Raw genomic sequence first — 22566 nt, 5'->3', positions numbered from 1 at the left:
TTTCATGCTTTGCATTTTGGAATAGTTCTACAAAAACATTGTAAAGGAGGTAAAGAGGGCTTTTTGTGTACTTTTTATCCAGCTTCCCCTAATTTTAACATCTTGTACAACCATGGTATTTTATCAAAATTCAGAAATTAGCATTGACACAACACTATCACATAAACTACAAATCTTATTATCTTTTAACCATTTTTTCTAATTTCTTTTTTTGTTCCAGAACACAATTTAGATGGCATGGCATTTTTTTTTAGTCATGTTACCATATATTCTTTTTTGATCTGTTACTGTTTCTTAATTTTTCCTTATTTTTCAAGTGTTTGACAATTTTGAATACTATTAAGTACTGTCTCTCAATTTGTGTTTGTCTGATGTTTTCTCATGGTTATAATGAGAAAGTGAATTTTAGTAGAATAAAAGGGGAAGCATCTTTATCTCATGACGTTAGTGGGTGTACATGAAACCAACATAACTCTGTGTGGTGGTATTCAACTTGACTTCTCAGTTGAAATGCTGCCTGCCTGCTAGTTTTCTCCTCTATAAAGTTTCCATTTTCCCTTCCATTTATTATTTTTTTCAAGTGTGTCTATAAGTGAAACCCACACTCAGGGGGAAAGTATCCATATACATTATTTGTAATTGTTGGGTAAGCAAAATTATCCCTTATCCCTATTTATTTATTTATTATTTCAAATAATTTATTCATACAAATATAGACTCATGGATATTTATAATATTCTTTGAGTTAGAGTCCATTACTATCAATATTTATTTTCTTACTTGAATTATTCCAGCTTTGTCAGTGGGAGCTCTTTCAGTTTGGCTCCTGCGTCCTTTAGACTTTTCTTATTTATTTATTTATTATTATTTTTTTAAAGATTTTATTTATTTATTTGACAGAGAGAGAGAGATCACAAGTAGGCAGAGAGGCAGGCAGAGGGAGAGAGAGAGGGAAGTAGGCTCCCTGCTGAGCAGAAAGCCGGATGCGGGACTCCATCCCAGGACCCGGAGATCATGACCTGAGCTGAAGGCAGAGGCTTAACCCACTGAGCCACCCAGGCGGCCCATAGACTATTCTTTTTTAAAAACAGAAACTATATTTGAGCAGACATACAGGTTGTTTTTATTTCATCTTAATATAAGTCAATAGTTTATCTGAGCATTCTGTTAGCATCACACCATTCTCCAAGATATACTTACTGTTTGTAAATATATATGTTTATTGGGCACCTACTGTGTGCCAGACACTATTGTAGGCACTGTAGATGGTTTAAGGGATGAGATCAATGATATAACAAGGTACCGATGATGCAGACTTTGTAGACATTTGCAGAGAACTTTAGATTTTTTTGTTGTCGTTGTTCCATAAAGAAGGAAGACTCTGCTGTGTGCTGAGGAGGTTATTGCATTATCTGCTTTAGCATAGACCCTGACCAGTCTAGCTGCTGTAATAAAGTGATTCTAGGGGCACCTGGGTGGCTCAGTGGGTTAAGCCTCTGCCTTCAGCTTAGGTCATGATCTCCGGGTCCTGGGATCGGGCCCCATATTGGGCTCTCTACTCAGCAGGGAGCCTACTTCCCTCTCTCTCTCTCTCTCTGCCTGCCTCTCTGACTACTTGTGATCTCTCTCTCTCTGTCAAATAAATAAATAAAATCTTAAAAAAAAAAAAAAAGTGATTCTAGACTGGCCAGTGTTGACACAGGGAGATTAGTTTGGAAAAGCAATACGGATGCGATTGGTGTTTTGAAGGTAGCATGGGGTGGTGAAAAGGCTGTGTTCTGGATTTCCTTTTTTTTTTTTTTTTTTTAAGATTTCCTTTATTTATTTATGAGAGACAGAGAGAGAGAGGCAGAGGCAGAGAGAGAAGCAGGCTCCCTGCTCCGCATGCAGGACTCGATCCCAGCCTCATGGCATCATGACCTGAGCTGAAGGCAGATGCTTAACCGTCTGAGCCACCTAGGCACCCTGTGTTCTGGATTTCTGATGGATTAGAACTGAGGTGTGGGAGAAAGGGAGATGTTAAGGATGATTCCAGGTTCGAGTTCTGTTCAACTGGGGTGATGAAATTGCACAATACATGTGCGTGTGAATGTGTGTGTAATTACATGGACATGCAAACACACACACACACAGTGTCTTCTATGTTTCCTGTCTTCTATGTTTTCAAAAGATTAAATATTGAGTATAATGGTTGTCTAGAGGACAAAAATGATAACTGAACAATGTGTAAGTGGTTCTCTATTGCATAATGTTTGGTCAAAATTAAAAATCAATACATTAGAAAAAATCAATACATTAGATTGTTTAATGATAAAAGTAAATATTCGTCTCATAGCTGTATAGATTCACCATTCTATTATTATTATTATTTTTTTTTTTTTAAGTAGGACCCACAATATGGAGTTTGAACTCACCACCCTGAGATAAAGACCTGAGCTGAACTCAACTCCAGTCACTTAATGGACTGAGCCACCCAGGAACCCCACACCTTTCTATAATTTTAACCATTTTGCTTTTCATGTCATCATTAAAAATGACATCTCAGAAGACTTTCCTGTAATATCCTTTTGAATCAGTGACAATATGTTTTGAATATTTTTCAGTGTTTCTTTTTTTTTTTTCTTTTTAAAATTTTACTTATTTATTTGACAGAGGGAGCTTAAGCAGAGAGAGCTGCAGGCAGAGGGAGAAGCAGACTCCCCAGGAAGGAGGTTGATGCAGGACTTGATCCCAGGACTCTGGAATCATGACCTGATCAGAAGGCAGATGCTTAACTGATTGAGCCCCCCGGGTGTCCATCAGATACACTGATATCTGGGTACTTGCAGTATTTTACACAAATCTCTCCAGGTTGTTTAACATTTTTCGTTGTTCATTTTGAGATTTCAATTTGCCATAGTTTACTGTTGTGGTACATGTGGTGTTTAGTACTAATTTTGTATATAAATTCAGAGATTTGCCAATAATATATAATGTGTAGAAATGTTCTAATGAAATTTACTTCTTTTTCCTGGAGTTATAAAACGGCTTTCGACATATTCTAATCTCATGGATGACTTGCCATCTTTCTATTCCCTGTATAAAGTGAAGAATTCATCCATTTGTACCTTATATATATACACATTTGTATATATATATAATATATACTATTTACATTACATTATGTTATATATGACATGTGTGATATTTCTATATTAAATATGTTTATATATTTGCATTTATGTATATGTATTTAAAACATGCCACAAATCTTTATCTTAGGCAGCATTTATTAAAAAAATTGCTATGTAATTATGCAATAGGTGTTTTTAAATTTATCTAAAAGTCCTTTGCTAATTTTAAATACATCTAAATGTGAATGTGTGAATAATAATATATGTACTTGAAGATTAGTGCATACAGAATTCAAAGATAATAAAAACTCTTTCCACTCTTTTCTTGCTTTCAGATTTCAGATAGTAGTGACCATATTAAGAGGCAAAGATAAAAGGAGAAAGTTAGAAATAATTGGAATGCTGGTAAAGTAATCCTCTACGCTGCCGCAATTTACAATAGCGCGTTATATATAGAAATAGATCAGTCATTGTTTTCAAGCCGGCTAAATAAAACTGAACTCTTGGAAAGGCATAGCACTTGACCTTTCCTGGTTTCACCAGCAGTATTTAAACTGGTGCAAGGCAACACACTTGCAAGTGTCTTCTGTTGACATGACAGATTCTCCCACTAGTTCACACAATGTTCAAGAGGCACAAGTCCCTTACTTCGGAACGCAAGAGAGAAATATTTTCCCGAGGAGTTACCCGGTCCATGCTGAGGAATGACTTGAGAAACTTTCACTGTTTGTCGCAACTTGTGCTCTCAGCAGGCCCTCTAAAATCAGCTCCAGTAGCTAAACATTCAAAAACTGTGCACTTTGAGATTGAAATACTTGATGCTCAAACAAGAAAGCAGATATGTATTGTGGATAAGGTAAGTGATATCCATTCATTGAATTTCTCGTCTGCCCCAAAGGTTGCAGACCAGTTAATTTAATGCTGAGAAGGTTGTCTCAAAATATATTCCTGGCTTTTAATGTTAGTTTTATGGGTGGTAGGGTAGATACTTCATATATTGTTCCAGTAGAAAATATTTTTGTGTCTTTCACAGTCAATTTAAAAGGTAGCAATAATTATTAGGTTCTGGTTTTTCTTGCTAACACTGACCATTGTCCAGAGGTAAAATTTTCAGTGCTCAACTTCTCAGCGTCATAACAAAATTTCTCTAGGTTATTCTCTCCATGTACATATTAATTACATATTACTTAATTACTTATTAATTATTACTTATAAGTAATTACACATTACTTAATTACATATTCAAATTACCATAGAGTTTTATTAGTGCTCATAGAAAATAGCAAGCAAAAAGTGCTAAATTTACTAAAAAAATATTTAGCATATATGGCAAAGTCTAGTCATATAAAAATATTTGGAGTTAATTGTCTTGAAAAATGAGCATCTCACTTTTTATGAAAAGTTTACTTATTTCAAAGTGCTTAAGCTCCTAAAAAACAGTCTTGCTTAATATGTTACACTTTTATATTCCTATCACAAATCTGTCACTCAGGCAAGATAAAATACATGCTTCCTAGGTTAGAAAATTAACACATAAATATGTGTACATCATGGATATACATATGTGTATATAATATCTAAAACATATTCAGTTTTTCGTAAGTTTGAAAAGTCACTGGTAGTTTAATTTATTGTGAAAGATTGGTATTTTAAAAAATAATATATCTTCATTTATTTTTCTTTAAAGACATGCTAGATAAGTTTTTTGTTATTGTTCTAAAAATAAAATCCAGTCACTGATTTCTTTTAACTATACTCAACCTATAATTCTAGATAAGAAGGCAAGAGACAAAACTGTTTACTGCTTTTAATTGCAGAAGATCACATGTATTTTCTCACTTAGTAGTTATGACACTATGGCCAACCTATTTGTTGGGTGACACTAACTTTTATTTACAGATGGAAATAAAAAATAACTATTACAAGTTCACACAGGTCATAAGTGGAATGCAAGAGATTCAAATTATTTCTATGCAATTCTAAATCACATTCTTTTTCTATAGTAGCACTAGAATCATATATAAATAATGAATATGTATTGCTAATAACAGTTATGAATTTCATGCATGCTACAATTTATTTCTATTTTAATATCTCAATAAAATTTTGGGGTTTTAAATATTGTACATGGATAAGAAAACAAACTAAAACAATTACCCAGATTGCTAATGTTTGCATTGTGTTACTCAGTAAAATTTAAAACTCATAAGAAAAATACAATAATGTATTTTAGTATTTTATTATTCCATTTCATTTTTCATTTTTATATTTATTGTTTTTATATTTTATGAATAATATAATGTACATTACATCACATCATATAGAAATATATTTAATATATTTGCTATAATATATGCTTTATATAAAATATATACTATATATACATAGTATATATAGTATATGTATATACATAGTATATATCGTATATGTTTAATTAGTATATATTAGTATATATAATATATATATAAATATGATACATATATAAATATATAAATAAAAGTATATAAAATATATAATATAAAATATTATTTTATAAAAATAAAAATGTTTATTATTATCATTTATTAAATGAAAGGAAAAAATATAATGAATGAAATGGATGTTAAATTGGTCAAGGATTCCCAAAGACCAAGATTCTAAAATGAGACTGGTTTTCGTGTCCTTTCTGATATGTGTCTAAACTTTGGTGCAAAATCTACCTTAAAGTAATGAGAATCTGCTAAAGAGCTGCAAACTATTTTTCCCATAAATTTAAATTTTGATATTTAGATTGTATTCGAAGGTAAAACATGGAGTTTTACATTTTCAGTTACGTATTGCAAAAATACATACATACATACATACATTAAATAAAATAAGCAGGCAGAGAGCCAGCATTTTTTTTTTAGAGATAAGGATTTGGCTTAGGAATTTTGGTTCTGAAATTTTGCCTGCATTTGAATAGTTCTGGTAATTGGATCTCCAGTGGCAAACCTTTGGGGAAACTCAGTAGGCCAATGAGGGGATTACTTCTGGATTACACACCGCCTTTATTGCACAATGATACCCTCTGATGTGCAACTTAGAATATAGAAGTGTTTGACTTGTCAGGAGAACTGGATTTTGTTTTCTCTCATTTTTTTTTTCATTTGGTAAATTGTCTCAATAATGCAAGACATTTAAAAGAAAAAAAAATCTGGATTATTGTACTTTTTTTTGCTCCATGGCTCCTAAAAGTTCAAATTTATAAACATGAGAAAGATTGATTTTGTTTTTTGTTCAAGGTACTGTTTTTCTTGGACAAAATAACAGCTGTATTAGCAGTAAGGTCATCTTAAGTGCCTTAAATTGTACTTGGCTCTACTCAGTATACTAAATAAGTGTTGTTTATGACTGAGTCCCGGTCTTTCAGTAAGTGCTGTGTTGAAAAGCAGTAAAAGTTAAAGGTCGTGTACTTTGGAACTAAGTATATCCGGACCGAATCACTGCTGCATCAATAATATTTATCAAGCCTCAGGGAAGTTGCTGAATTGCTTGATCACCACCACATTATTTAGAAAATAGGTTAATAAAACATATTTTTGTAAGGTTAGATTGGAAAACAGGAATAATATATGTAACATGCTTACCATGGTGCCTTAAACATAATAAGGGGTAAGCTATATTTTTCTCAGTTTTAATAATCATTTGGAGAGATAAAATTAATGTGCATAAATATTCAAGAAAAAATAAGTGATGAGCATTGTGATACTGGCACAGACTTTAAATTTGACCTCTTGGTAATTGCCCATTGACATGAATTGTTATAATGCTTAGGTTAGATATAAATATTCAAAGACCTTGAGTAGAATGTATGTGTTTTAGTAATATATGCTGAACTCTAGAAGAAATTTAGTTTATATCTAGATCCTTTAATTTAAAACTCGAAATTGACAAAGTATCTACTAAGGATATTCATGAAGCAAAGCATTGAGAGAATTCTTGGGGTCAAAGAAAATATACTGAATCAGGTTCTTTTACTTAATGTCATACACATAGCACACGCACACACACACATACACAGGCACACCAAAGAAACAAACCAAAACCTTTTGCCTTCACTATTTTCTCTACCTTCTGCCCATTTCTCTGATTATTTTCATCCTGTTCATATTGTCTACCCACATTTCTCTCTTCTCATTCTATCCTAAACCTACTCCATTCAAGGATCTACTTGCATAGCTTGTCAGAGGTTGAACTTGCCAAGATCACCAGTGAGTCAGTGGTCAATTCCTTGCTAAATCCAAATGTTATTCCTCACACTTTATTTTAGTGTGTCAGCAACATTTGCTACTGATCAGCATGTCCTCCTTCTTAAAACACTTTTGCTATGTGAGTTTTAGGATAATAGACACATATTTTTAAAAACTTACTTCATTGCTTCTCCCTTTCCTCTTGCTGCTGCTTTATCATCGGATTGTCATGAACTCGGTCATCAGAACTTCTCCCCATCTTTACTAATTCATCTTATTGTGTCCAATAGCTTTGAATATTATCTATTGATGACTTATAAATATGTAACTGCAGCTTCTCCTTTTCTCCTGAACTGAAAATTCATTTATTCATGTATGTAGACATCTATGTATGCCGCTGTGTATGTACTTACCTATGCATCTATCTATGCATCTATTTATGTACTACCTATCCATGCATATGGATGTTTGCTGGGCATCTCAAACAGAGTGTATCTGAAACTGAGCACTCGGTCTCACCCCCAGATTTTATCACAGAGTTTCCCAAATCTATAAGTGGCAACTACATCCTTCAAATACTTCAAGCCAAACACTTAAGGACATCATAACTCTTATCTTAATCTCACTCCCCCCACACGCAATCCATCTTCTCAGTGATACCTTCAAATATATCCAAAGTGACACATTTTTACCACCTCTACTGCTAGCACTCTTAAATCTTTCCTCCACTTCTGTTCTTAGCACCTTCAGTATATCGCTTACATAGCAACTAGGACTAGCCTGTTATACCATGTCAGCTACGATCATTTCCTACATAAAATTAGACAGTGTCTTCTTTAGATCTAGTTAATTGTCACTTTTTCTTTGGGGGCTTTTACTAACTACTTTTTTTAAGTTGTAAAATCTGCCAGTATAATCTATTACCCTTTCCTGGTCTATTTCTTTGCTATTACTTAAGACCCTCTAACACACTGTTTATTTTTCCTTTTTCATTTTGTTTATTATTTGCCCTGCTCCTGGGATGCCCGCTTCACAAAATCTGGGATTTTTTTTTTTTTTTAATTAGCAATAATCGCGCCTCGGATAAACCTCATTGGCTACGATACTGCCACTGCGCAAAGCTGGGATTTTTTTTTTTTTTTTTAATTCCTGTATCTCCAACACTTTGAACAGTGATTGGCACAAAGAAAGTATTTAACAAACATACACAAATAAAGTGTTTAACCAACATGTATTGAATAAATGATGCCAGTTCAAGGAATGTGTGGATTTGACAATGCACACACGTTTAGAAGTGATACTTTGGGCTGGAGGAGTAGGATACTTGAAAGTACTTTTTACTATATTCTAAATAAAATTATTATTGAAAAAAATATATTCACAGTAAAAGACAATTGATTAAACCATTTCACTAAAGGCCAAAGTTCTGGTTTGCCCCCAACAAAGATGTATAGGATTTAACTTTGTGTTAGTGTGTAATTTACTGACAGTCATGCTCTGATAATAAAAAGCTAATAAGCTTTTCATAAGGCAGACAATGAAGATGGGGATATTTATTTAACTAATTTAGTTATATCCCATTTGTGATTAAAATAATATGACTACTCAAGGTTAAGACAGGGAGCTGACATAAAATATAAATATCATTCTTGTTTTTATTGCACCATAAAATATATGAAAAATAGTTTTTAAAACTTTAACAGTGAGTTATTTTCAGTTGCTCACTATCCCTGTCTCACTTCTATTTTGTAAAATGTCAGAAGCTTATCTAGTGATATATTGATGATTCAAGAGCACAGCAAGAACTCTAAAAGCTAGGATTGATAAATGTTTCCAATATCTTCCCATTCTTTTTTCTTTAATCTTTTCTCCAAGGAACTTGACCTCAAGAGCCCTCTTTCTCTTATTATTTTATTTGCTCTATGTCAAAACTTTAAAAAGCATTTTAAAGACTACTTATAGGAGTACACTTACTGTGATGAGCACTGGGTGATGTATGGAATTGTTGAATCACTGTATTGTGCACATGAAACTAATAAACCATTGTATGTTAAAGAAAGACAGTTACAAATAAAGGAAAACACTCAGTAATTTCCTAATCCTTCTAATGGTAAAAATATCAGTTTTTACCAGAAAATACTGGAGAGAATTATAGGGTAGTCAGACTGAATAAAAGTTGCAATTTTAATACTTTAGTTAGAAATTTTAAAATTCTTTTTTTTTAAAGATTTTATTTATTTATTTGACAGACAGAGATCACAAGTAGGCAGAGAGGCAGGCGGAGAGAGAGAGAGAGAGGAGGAAGCAGGCTCCCTGCTAAGCCCAATGCGGGGCTCGATCCCAGGACCCTGAGATCATGATCTGAGCCGAAGGCAGAGGCTTTAACCCACTCAGCCACCCAGGGGCTAAAGAATTCTTAATTTCTAATGTTGCCACTTAATATTTTACCTTGGGAAGCATGCAGCTAACAATATATAGGCCTCAATTTGTTCATTTATAAAATGAGAATGGCACCTGTCTTAAAACATCTTCATGGCAGTTTTTAGAATTTTATGTGTGTACAAGTGACAATATCATTTTTCGTCTATTCCTCTCCTTCTTCCTCCTCCTTCTCTTCTTTCTTCTTCTTCCTCTTTTCCTCCTGCCTCACTCACCTCTTCCCCCCATCGCTGTCCCTTTTTTCTTTTCTTCCACCTCAGTCCCCTTCTTCCTATTTCTTACTGTGAACATTGAAGCTTATGAACTTTGAATTGACATAAAGCAGATTTTTAATAGGAACCTGTTTTTATTTTGTCTTGAGATATAATCCAATATCTCTGCTCTTTATCATCAGTTATTGTAAAAAGGATGTAAGTATTACTATTCAACCATTTATACAGAAAGAATAGTGGCACAGAGACTTGAAATGAAGAAATTAGTGTGTATTAGAACCAAACTTTGAACTGGCCAATATACGTTCTGGGCTTTGATCTTAACTACTATGCTACCACTTGACAGATACTAATGACTTTCATTAGCCCAGATTCTCATGTTCTCTTTAATTTCATGATTGAAACAGAACATCTGATTCTGACTTCTGATATAGACAATGTGTTTCAGGACAGAGGTGCTATTTTCTTTTCTTTCCTTCTTTTTTTTCTTTTTTTCATCCTTCAGTCAACATCTTCTTTTTTTGTTTTCTTTTTTTAAAGTTGCAAATTTTTATTTTAATTTATCTAGTTAACATAGAGTGTGATATTTGTTTCAGGAGTAGAATTTGTGACTCAGAACTTACATATAACACCCAGTGCTCATCATAAGTGCCCACCTTAATACCCATTATCCATTTAGCCCATTCCCCACAACCTCCCCTCCAGCAACCCTCAGTTTATTTTCTATAGTTAAGAGTCTCATTTATGATTTACCTCCCTTTTTGTTTTTTCTTTCCCCTAAGTTCATCTGTTTTGTTAAAGGTGCTATTTTTGAAGGATATCTATTTCTCTTATTTGATAAGAAAAAAAGTTTCCAAAGTTTGTTTTTATTTTTTTATACAGACATAAAATAACTTTAATTAACATTCACACCTAGAAATTAAAAATATCTTTCAAGTATCTTATATAATAATAAATTAAGCAACAGATATGCTCAACATGTTTATGTCATTAAAAATTAAAGAATTGAGATGAATGATTCCTCCCCAAATAAGTAATTAACATAATCATTTCCTGTGAGCCCAGAGGAGCCTTAGTGTCCACTCCTTTTTTTTTGGATATACTTGGAAATTCCATACTACACCATGAAATTCTAATTTCAGAGGAATCAGTGTACTTTGATCTTAGTATATTTTAGTATCATCTGCCCTGCCTTAGATTTCTTTCAGAAAAAGTGAACCTATTTTATTTAACAAATACATAATACCATGAAAGGCAATGTGATGCAGTGGTTTATGCCCAGAAGTCAGACATTTGTGTCTGTATTTGAGCTGTGCAAATTATTACTGTTTTTTCCTTGTAACATGTTACTTAACCAGTCTAATTCTTGCTTTTACAAGTAGGGTAAATTAGAAATCAAAGCACAATAAATATGTATCTTCCAGAAGTATCTAGGGTTTTTATATTCTTGTAAATATGAAAAACATAGCAATGTGTCCACCACATGTTTGATTTTCTGTAAATGAATGTTATATTTTTAGATAGTGGTAGTATATCAGTAATATTATTATTCCACTGATGAGGAAAATAATTAAACTAATATCATAACCGTAATAACTTAGTCATTTTTTATGACAGTCATTATGATTCCATTCTGAAATGATTAGGAAGCATTAGAATGAGGAAATATGGGGGCACCTGGGTGACTCAGTGGGTTAAGCCTCTGTCTTCGGCTCAGGTCATAAACTCAGGGTCCTGGGATCGAGCCCCACATCGGGCTCTCTGCTAGGTAGGGATCCTGCTTCCCCCTCTCTTTCTCTGCCTGCCTCTCTGCCTACTTGTTATCTCTCTGTCAAATAAATAAATAAAATCTTTTAAAAAATTAAGAAGTACGATCACAGGAGCCATCTTTGTAGCATCAGTTTCTAGCATCCTATATCCAACTATCTTATAATATGCACTGGCTACTTATACCATGATACACCATGAAAGATGCCAATGGATTATATAAGAATTAAACATCAATATATAGTAGAGAAAAATGAATATACTTTAGAAAACTATTCAGGTATAGCTTTTGTAAAGCAAATATAAACTATTGAGTGTATTCAATTAAATTATGTCTACATTTTCCATTTTCGAAATATATCACCATGTAAGAAAACTGTTTATATGGTGAAGGTATAAAGAAGATGTCATTTTAATTCCTGTAATATATGAGATGCAGTGATACTCTTTTAGAAGGTCACACATAGATGAGTAAGTTTTGGAGGATGTATCTCGAAAGAGAAGAGTTGACATTTACCAGAGTCCCTGGTTCTCCAACTCTCTCTATATTTTGATGTCCTATAGTGTCACAATGAACCTTTTTATTAATTCAATAGGTATTTTTTAAGACATTTGTCTAGTGTTCTATTACATGTTCAAGATAATGCACTAACTTGACCGGATGCAATTCTTATTCTTGTAGATTCTGTTCTTTCCTGTGGAAGCCAAGCACTGTATAAGTAATGTTAACTGCAAAGATATCTACACAGTGCGAGGAAACAAAGTAATTGGAAGTGGTAAACAAAGGGAGACAATCTGTGAAACAGGAGAATTTCCTTGGAGGAATGATGTTTATGTGTGAATACAATGGAAGAGAAATAGGAGAATATGACAGATACAGGAGATAGAACAGAACTTGTTTGCTTGCAAAAAATAACAACCAAGTAGGATGCAAGTATGATGTTGAACTCTTATTTGAGTAACCGAGATCCTGAGACTGGCATAATTTACGGAGTCATTTTTATTGGTTTTTGTTTATTTTTTGCTTCTTTTTAAAATCCTTTTCAAGTTTTTATTTAAATCCCTGTTAGTTAACATACAGTGTAATATTAGTTTCAAGTGTGCAATTGTTTGCTTTCCTGTTTTTAGTGCAGACAAATAGAGAAGCAGGTAGGAAGCAAGATCTCAGTTTTGTTCTTTTTAAGTTGAGGTCTTTGTGGAATATCCAAAAAGAGATAACCTGCAGGCACTTGGGTTTGAAGTTTTAGAACTCAGGGAAGTGGTCATGTTTAAATATGTCGACATGGGGATTACAAATGTATAGGTGTCTCTTGCAGTCACTGTAGTATAGAAGATAAAAATTTAGAGAGAACAATATAATGAATAAGGAAAGAAAAGAGCCAGTGATAGAGGCCTGAAGAATTCCAGTATGTACAGATCTTAAATAAAAGGGGGGATTGAAAAAGAAAATAAGAAGTTTCCGGAGAGACAGAAGAAATACAGTAACTCTTTCCTCACAGAAACCTAGAAGATATACTTCAGTGAGAAGGGAAAGACCAGTAGATACAGCTGAGATGCAAAAAGAAATAAAACAAGTACCCCTTGTATTAAGTGGGATAGTGTTCATTGTTTAGTTTAATCAGATCAATTTAGGTACAATGATGTGGGGGAAAATCCAGTCTAGATGAAACTCTATGGGTAATGTGAAATTTGAGTTTCCTAGGAAGCCTTTCTTTCATAGGCAGCCGAAGTCTTGAAAACTTTATTGTCTCAACTCCTTCATTCTTCAACTCTATATTGACTCCTGTAGTCTGATTCACATAGTTTGGTTTATGGTTTACCCTTCTTCATTCTTCCATTTTTAACATTCTGTATTACTCCCCAGCCCCCCGAAAATATTGTAAATTTCCATTCTTTGAGTTTGGGTAAAATTTGATTCCTCTGCCTGGAGTGTTCTGTCCCAATCTTCTGTCTAATTTACATCCATTCCTCATGATTGAACTGAGATGACAACTTCATTGTGTGCCATTTACGATCCCCGATAAGCAGATACATTATTTTTCCCAGAAACTGTTGGCTGAAATTTCCATTAAATAACCTAGTATTTGAAAATGAACATTTGTAAACTATTCCAACAGTTTGAAAGATTAGTTTTGTGCTTGTTCAATCACATATTTTTTTCTAAATGAGAAATATAATTAGTTTATCAGTATTTCATTTTATTCTAGCAATTTATTTCATTGTATTTTACAAATATATCATAGAATTTCTTCAGGAGTAATATTTTGTCCTACATAATTTAGGAAGCATTGAGCTGCATAACATGGAAATGACCTAAATGCTATTGTACAATAAATATGTATTGGATGCAAGATTAGAACATGTCATAGCCAGGCTCCTCTTGGATTTCATTCTAAAAATTGTATGTTCTTGACTAACAAGGTAAAATAATAACTTCCAAATATCTAAATTATAAATATACTACAAAAATTGTAGCTGAAATAACATGTCTTTGGATCAAAGAAAGTAAATAAATCACGTTTTTCTAGGAAATGTAGATATAGGATGAAAAGAGAAATGTTAATGCTAGGGAAGAAAATTATGAGGGGAGTATTAAACTATTAAAAGAAATACTGTTTCCTATTAAGTCAAAGCTGAATTAAGATAGTTAATTTTAGAAATGCAGGTTTGAAAAAGTACATAAGACACAGATAACAGTATATGTAAGGAAACTAACAATGAAATTGTAACTACAGTTGACTTTTGAGCAATTTTGGGATATGGGGTACTGACCCCCATGCAGTTGAAAATTCATGTTTAAATTTTAACTCCCCCAAAACTTAAGTACTAATAATGTACTATTGACTGGAAGCCTTACTGATAAGATAAACAGTTGGTTAACACGTATTTTGAATATTATATGTACTATATACAGCATTTTTATAACAAAGTTACTAGATAAAAGAAAATATGTATTATTAAGAAAAGCACAATGAAAGAAAATACATGTACAGTGCTGTACTGCAAAAAATCTGTGAACAAGTGGTCCCACACAGTTCAAACCAATGTTGTTCAAAGGTCAAATGTATATCCAAGAAATATGTTATTCAAATTAGATAGTTACTTTATGAGTAGCTACTATACTTTGATTACTTGAGGCTGAAAATTAAACATATTTCCTTGCCCCAATATACATGAGTCAAATTGGAAAGATAGATTACAAATTTTAAAACAAATTATAACATGGCAAATAGCATATACAAGTTTAACACAAATTATATTTTGAAGACTAGAGAAAGAATACTTTTTTATCTGATAGAGGTTTAGGCATGAAGATGAGAAAAGCAAAATTGAGTGGAAGGAGGGACCCAAAAGGATGTTAAAAATATATATGTTACAATTAATTAGCATGGGTAAGGTAGAGAAAACATCCCAGAGGGTGCCTGGGTGGCTCAGTAAATTAAGCTTCTGTCTTCAGCTCAGTGATGATCACAAGGTTGTGGGATTGAGCCCTGAATCAGGCTCCCTGCTCAGAGGACAACCTGCTTCTCTCTCTATCCCTTCCCCGGCTTGTGCGTGCACTGTTTCTCTCTCTTAAATAAATAAATAAACAAATAAAATTAAAAAAAATAAAAAGAAACAAGAAGGAACATCCCAGGAAGAATTAGCACATTGAAGGAATCACAATCCCAACTTTCTACTACAAATCTGTCGTAATTAAGACAGTATGCTAAAAATAAATAAATAAACAAAGCAAAGCAGAAAACCAGTATGGTATTGGCACAAAAATAAACACATAGTTCAACAGAACAGAATACAGAATTTAGAAATAAACCTACACTTATGTGGTCAATTAATCAAGGACAAAGGAAACAAGAATATACAATGAGCAAGTCTCTTCATCAACAAAACAGCAAGCTAACTTACTAAATGGAAGAAGATATATGATATATCCAATAAGGGGTCAATATTCAAATGCATGAAGAACTCATACAACTCAATACAAAAAATCAAATAGTACAGTTAAAAAAGGACCAAAGGCCTGAAGAGACGTATTTTCAAAGAAGACGTGCAGTCAATAGACATACGAAAAGATACTCAGTATCACTCATCATCATGAAAATGCAAATCAAAATCACAATATCACCTCAAACCTGTCAGAATGGCTAGTACCAAAAGGACAAGAAGTAACAAATGTTGGTGATGATGTGGAAAAAAGGAAACCCTCATGTGTTATTTGTGGGAATTTAAATTGGTGCAACCAGTGTGGAAAATAGAAATACCATAGGATCCAATAATTCCACTACTGGGTACTTACCCAAAGGAAACACACACACACACACACACATACACACACACACGTGAATATATATATACATACATGTATGTGTATACACACATATATACACACACACATACATATATGCCCCCCTGTGTTTATTGCAGCATTATTTACAATAGCCAAGGTCTAGAAGCAACCAAAGTGTCCAGGAATAGTTGAAATCTTATAGAAGTTGGTACCCACGCACAAATGCACACTTGCACAAGTGCCGGGATATTACTCAGTCATGAGAAAGAATGAAATCTCAGCATTTGCTGCAACATGATTGGACCTAGAGGACATTTTGCTCTTTTCTTGACAAATGCCATATCATTATCACTTTTGAGTGGAATCTAAAAAACAAAACAAAGAACGGAAACAGACTCGTAAATTCAGAGAACAAATGTGGTTGCCAGAGGTTGGGGTGATAAGGAAATTAGGTGAAGGGGATTAAGATGTACAAGCTTCTAGCTAAAAAATAAATAAGCTGTAGGGATGAAAAGTACAGCATAGGAGCTATAATAAATAATTTTGAAATAACTTTGTATTGTGACAGATAGTATCTACACTTATTGTGGTAAGCATTTCATAATGCATATAATTGTCTGATCATTATGTTATACACCAGAAACTAACATAATATTGTATGTCATCTATACCTCGGTTCGTGTGTGTGTGTGTGTGTGTGTGTGTATACGTATATATGTATATATACATATATATATATATAAAACAATAAGCTAACTTACTAAATGGGAGAATCAACAGATTTTATATATATAGAAAAATGGAAAAATCAACATTTTATATATATGTGTGTGTATATATGTGTATACACACACATATATATAAAATGAGTGGTGGACAAAGAGCATTCCAGGAAGAAGAATTAGCATATCAAAGGCAAAGAAGCAGAAAAGTAGTAAGCAAGATTTCTGGGTTACTATAAGTAAGTCGATGGTGTGATGATGCAAAATGGAACAAACAGAATAGATAGTTTGGCTGGAATGGAGGGTAGAGGCCTAGTTGACTTTCTAGCATCTGGCCTTTTTCTTTCCTTTCAAATCAGGGAGATAATATTTTAAGATACAACATTCAAAAAATTAAATCTAGTAACAATGTGGAAGATAGACTGGATAATAGAAAGACTGAAGACAGGGGCACCTGGGTGGCTCAGTGGGTTACAGCCTCTGCCTTCAGCTCAGGTCATGATCCCAGGGTCCTGGGATCGAGCCCTACATCACATCGGACTCTGCTCAGCAGGGAGCCTGCTTCCCTTCCTCTCTCTCTCTGCCTGCCTCTCTGCCTACTTGTGATCTCTGTCTGTCACATAAGTAAATAAAATATTTTTTAAAAATTAAAAAAAAAAGAAAAGAAGAAAGACAGACTGAAGACGGAGAGCTTAGTAAAACTGAGAAGCAAATCTTCTGGGAGCCTGTTCAGAGCTGCCACATTTAGGAGGCACCATAGCACCATGGGCTTTGCTTTGCTTTTGATGATACTCAGGCACCTCTCATACTTAACCAGCTTCTGACACTGGGCAATGTCCTTATTTTTCTTTCCCTTAAAATTTTACTGAGACCAGCTGTGTCACCAGAATCATCTGAATGAATGCCATCTTCTAGTAGGGATTTACATAAGGAAATGCTATGGCACAGAACCTTGAATATTGCTAACGAATTAAAGTCTACAAATGTTAAAATAAAACAAAAATGTTCATATCATTTAAATATATTAAAAACTATAAAATGAAGGAAGGTTTAACAAAATTTTCACACTGTAATAAAAGTGTTGAAGTTAATTTATTTTCTTTCCGTATGTACGTATAACCCATATTTAGGGAGTAAGTAAAAAACAATTTAAATCAAATATAAATTTTGGGACACATCTTTAAGACACATGTGAGCCTTAAAGTAATAAATATATGCACATATATTTCTGATTGAATCTTTACTAGACAACACCCTTTATGTAACAAAAGAGAATAGTTATGTAATAAATATACTGTAGTTTCTATCAAATGTGGTTATGATCCACACAGATTAGACAAATGTATACATCTGGGTACAATAGAATAGAATGTAGTATTATAGGTAAAAGGAATATGACATTCCATTACCATTTTATTGTAGGTAAAGGGTATATGATATCCCATTACTATTTTATTGTAGATAAAGGGAATATGATATTCCATTACTATTTTATTTCAGCTAGGCTTGGTTTAACAGGGATTTTGCTGTTTGAACTTGTAATGAATCAAGGCAATCTTCTATATCCAAACCTGTTATGAATTTGTCAAATCAACACACACTAGTGGAACACGGGGTGCCCGGTGGTGAGCTGAGGTTTGACAACAGACCGCAAGAGAAATGAAAATAAAGAAGTTTATTACCTACAGGTTCTGGAGGAAGTATCCAGCGAGTTTCAGGGAGCTACGTGGGAGGTGAGAGGAGACAGGGTGCAGATAGAGACAGGCAGGACCAAAGGCACAAGTCTTTATTAGGGTATGTGAGTGGAGTGCCAGGGATTCCTGGATTAAGGCCGATTAGTCAATTCAAACCAAAAGATGGGGTTTTAGTAAGCCCCAAAGAAGTCTTACCATAGGGGCACATTAAGAAAAGTCATTGAGAAACAGGGGAGACTGTCAGTCCCAGGGCTGTTGGAAACACTCTATCAGAATGGACATTTAGTTGTGACTCTGAGGGCTGCTATCTTGGGCCTGTTCTTGTCTGAGGGACTGGTGTCAGGTGAAGGTCACTGCAGGCTGCTTCGTCAAACAAAACAGACACCAAAGCAGCAATATCTCAGCTTAGCTAAACTCTGGAAAAAACCTGAAGATGAGCAGAGTGTCTTGGTTATCGGAAAGTTCGTGGTGAAGGGGTTCCTAGTTCTTTCATGGATCTAACAGTTCAAACACAAAAAGATTAAACGTTGTGCTTACATAACATATTTCTGAGAAATAATTTTGCTTTGATATTCTTGTGCTTTTCTTTGATTCCTTGCTCTAACTAAACTAAAAGAAATTATATTTTAGGCATGTACCTTGTCCAGATGAACATTTTACTGGTAATTTTGGGTAGCCCAATAAAGAGCTGTCAAAATCATTACTGAATGAGTTGCTGTGAACTTAATGTTATTTGAATACAAAATACTATTTTTAATTGTTCCTTTTATAGACCTTACTGCTCAAAATTATCCAGTAACAACTTTCTTTCCTGTACTGTAACTCATAACAGTTGTATTTAACAAATGAGGAATAACTTAAGGCAATATTAAGAAATCAACATTCCGTTTTTGCTTTGCTTTTTTTTTTTTAATTATCTAAAGGCCTCAGGGCAAGAGGTCTGAAGGTTTAATATTGCAGAAAGTGGAAACTGACATTGCTATCATTTAAGCCTTTTAATATCCTCACAATAGGCCTTTGTGCTTCTTAACACAGAATATAGCAGTGATGAAATTTATATTTCTGTTAGAATTTGTGTAATTATACATAAATGTGAGTGATCTTAGATTTATGTACGCTTATAGTGCATTTTAGCATCTGCTGTGAAAACTGCGCTATTTGTATGGCTACATAAGAGCTCAAAGGTTTGGAGCCAATCATTGTTTTAAGGTGGTATTACCCATAAAGTAAAATGGATCATCCAGTATCTTTCAAGGGCAGAACCCTAGAATATGAACTTTCTCTTCTCTTCCTCCCTCCTTCCTTCTTTTCTGTTTTTCTTTCTTTCTTCTTTCTCTTTCTTTCTTTCTTTCTTTCTTTCTTTCTTTCTTTCTTCTTTCTTTCTTTCTTTCTTTCTTCATACATATTGAAGAATACCAATCTTCAACTATAATAGACCCTGGGAACACCATCATGAAAGCCAAACCAAACCAAACAAAAAATAAGTTCCTTCCTCTTCGGAAAGTCTCTGTATTTTGATGGATAATCACATGTAAGTAGTCCAACACAAGATAATATGACACAAGCCAAAATAGAGGCATAAACGAACTGCTGACTGAGTCCAAGTGGGTGATTTTCTTTTTTACTGCAGGAACTGAGAGTGGCTTTAGAAACCTCCTCCAGTTATAAACAGTGAGGGCAATCTGACGGATCGTCCCGAGGGTCTCTCTTAACAGTAAAGGGCAATCTCCTAAAGTAGAAATTATCTCCTCTAAATGCCTTATATCCTCAGCTTTTCAGCCTTTAACGAAGGCATATAGCTATAGAGATACCTCTGGAGAATTTGGGAAGGAATTCTCTACCCACTTAAGAGTTTCAAATGTGCAAACTTTTCGGGCTCCATAACATTAATCTGTTATATTTTATTAGTGGATTTTTAAACTGACAGTCATCAAATAATTTTCAATCCCTGTTGATCTACTGGGATTCAACTAAGTAACCTGAGCCCACCAGTCTGTCACCACATAAAGCCTATGAATGTCACACTCATTTATTTTCCTATGAGAAGTTAGTTCTCTTTTTAGAGAGATTTATTGTGACCTGCCTACTACATCGACATATTGGATATTTTATTTGAAAATTTATCTTACTCTTAAGTCAAGAAAGCTGTACCTCTGCCTTCTTATAAACTCATCATTTTAACATCATTTTGTGAAAAGCGTGAATTAATTATCACCTTTTTTCTTATTGCAGTTGAATTTTCCTTATTACACATTTTCACTGCCTCCAAAATACACATTTTATATAACTTCATGTTTGGGCGTTTCTGACTTTTTAATTATTGGCTATTTGATTTCTTAAAAATAAAAATGCAATGTAATTATCACTTATTTTAGCGAAACATTTCATGAATTACGGGCTATATAACTAAGTCCTTCATTTGTCAGTACTGGTCTTTGTGCCATTAAATATCTATTTATTATCTCATTAACTTCACTTAATAAAATCCATTTGTAACCTGAATTTAACTTAGTAAAGACTTTAACATAGAATGCCTGAGACGTTCTGGACATATTCTACTACTTTTGTACAGTTCAGAAAATTTCAAAGAGCTTTCACACTAAAATTCCTGAGAAACTACTTTTGCCTTAAGAGTTATTTTATGTATCTCTTAAGGCAAAAGTAGTTTCTCAGGAATTTTAACTCAACATTTTGAGAAGCATATAAGCAGCAAGAACAGCCACAAACCCTGAGCTGTTGATTGCTAAAGTGAAATCTGCTTAATTTCAAAATGAGAAGAAAAAAAATCAAGTACATTTTTCTACAACTATAAAAAAAGAGATCCATACTTGTACTTGTTTGCTTTTACTTTCAATCAGCATTTCTGGCATTGCATAGATATAATGTCTTCTTTTTTAGATTTTTTTAATTTAAGTTGGGTTTAATTAACATATACTGTATTATTTGTTTCAGGGTAACATAATGTCTTCTTAGATTTTTATTGGCAATAGAATTCCTGTAACTTAAATTAATGGTCCGTGTATGTCATGATTTAAATATGTAAGTACAATTCCACTCAATACTTAATTTTCAAGCTATTTCTTCTTGGATCTATACTGTGCTATAATAGAAAAAATCTGGACTCACAGCTTAGCTCTCTTCTGCACGCTACGACACTGTATCTCCTCTGCCAGATTATGTCTTTTCTAAATACTCACATCATTCACCATCACATCCATCCTAAAAGGAGGGACCAACATGTGGAGTTCTATAATACATAATGCATGTGAGATGGAATGTGATATTTTTTTCAGATGGGCCCCTGCTGTTGCCTCATGGTTATTCATTTAGGAGGTTGAAGACACTAACACTCAGCAAGTGATTGCAAGATGATCAAAGTGTTTCCATCAGTAGAGAATTCACGTGTGAAGCTAATTCTTTAATGAGCTGACAAAGAAAGTCTCACCTTAGTTTATCAATCTGCTTCGATTCTCTAGAATTTCTCCCTGTCTGTACCACACTCAATCAATCAGTGAATGGTTTTATTCTCTATACAATATGCCTCTGAACTTTACCATCTTAGTTCAAATCATTACCACTTCTAACATACCAACTGATCTACCAAACACCCATGGCATATGTAGCAAAACAATAAACATACTATAGTTTGTATCTTCTGTACTTATAGCTCATACATGTTCCACAGCATCGCCAAGCGAAATAGAACTTGCAATTTGTTATTATACGTGAATCATGTATTCTTGCATTATCATTTTAATTGTCACCTAGATTCTGTTCAATTTACAGAAGCCAGACTGATTCTTTTAAAACTTGAGTTATATCATGTCACTGCTCTGATGAAAACCCTCCAACAGCTACATATATCACTCAGAAGAAAATCCAAGCTACTCTCCCATATTCTTGAAGGTTATTCATTACTCCCCACCTTCATCTCTCTGGTCATGTCTTTAAACACTCTGTCCCTGACTTACTCTGCTTGCTGTTTCTCAGATACTCTGGGTGTGGTGATCCCACACAGACTCTGTCCTTGATGTTACCTGTGTCTGGAAGACTCTTCTTCAAGCTATCTGCATAGTTTGCTTTCTAGTTTGGGCTTTTGCTCATATATCTTTTTCTTCCT

General features: G+C 33.7%; 1 protein-coding gene across 5 annotated transcripts in view; it reads left to right on the top strand.

Annotated features, from left to right (window-relative positions):
• Positions 1 to 3654: 3654 nt before the first annotated feature.
• Positions 3655 to 22566, top strand: part of TECRL (trans-2,3-enoyl-CoA reductase like) — a 100083-nt gene continuing 81171 nt past the window's right edge. For 3 of the 5 annotated variants that reach the window (XM_080796590.1, XM_080796588.1, XM_080796587.1), the window contains exon 1: positions 3691 to 3969. In XM_080796590.1, the coding sequence (XP_080652716.1) occupies positions 3736 to 3969 (234 nt within the window). In that variant the 5' untranslated portion in view covers positions 3691 to 3735. Of the gene's footprint in view, positions 3970 to 22566 lie in introns of all 5 variants that reach the window. The other 2 variants (XM_080796589.1, XM_080796586.1) reach the window with 1 other exon arrangement.

This window comes from Martes martes (assembly GCF_963455335.1).
Source record: "Martes martes genome assembly, chromosome: 2".
In the NCBI taxonomy this organism is placed as follows: domain Eukaryota; kingdom Metazoa; phylum Chordata; class Mammalia; order Carnivora; family Mustelidae; genus Martes; species Martes martes.
The sequence above is the reverse complement of the archived record's forward strand: the minus strand, read 5'-3'. Positions and strand labels throughout refer to the sequence as shown.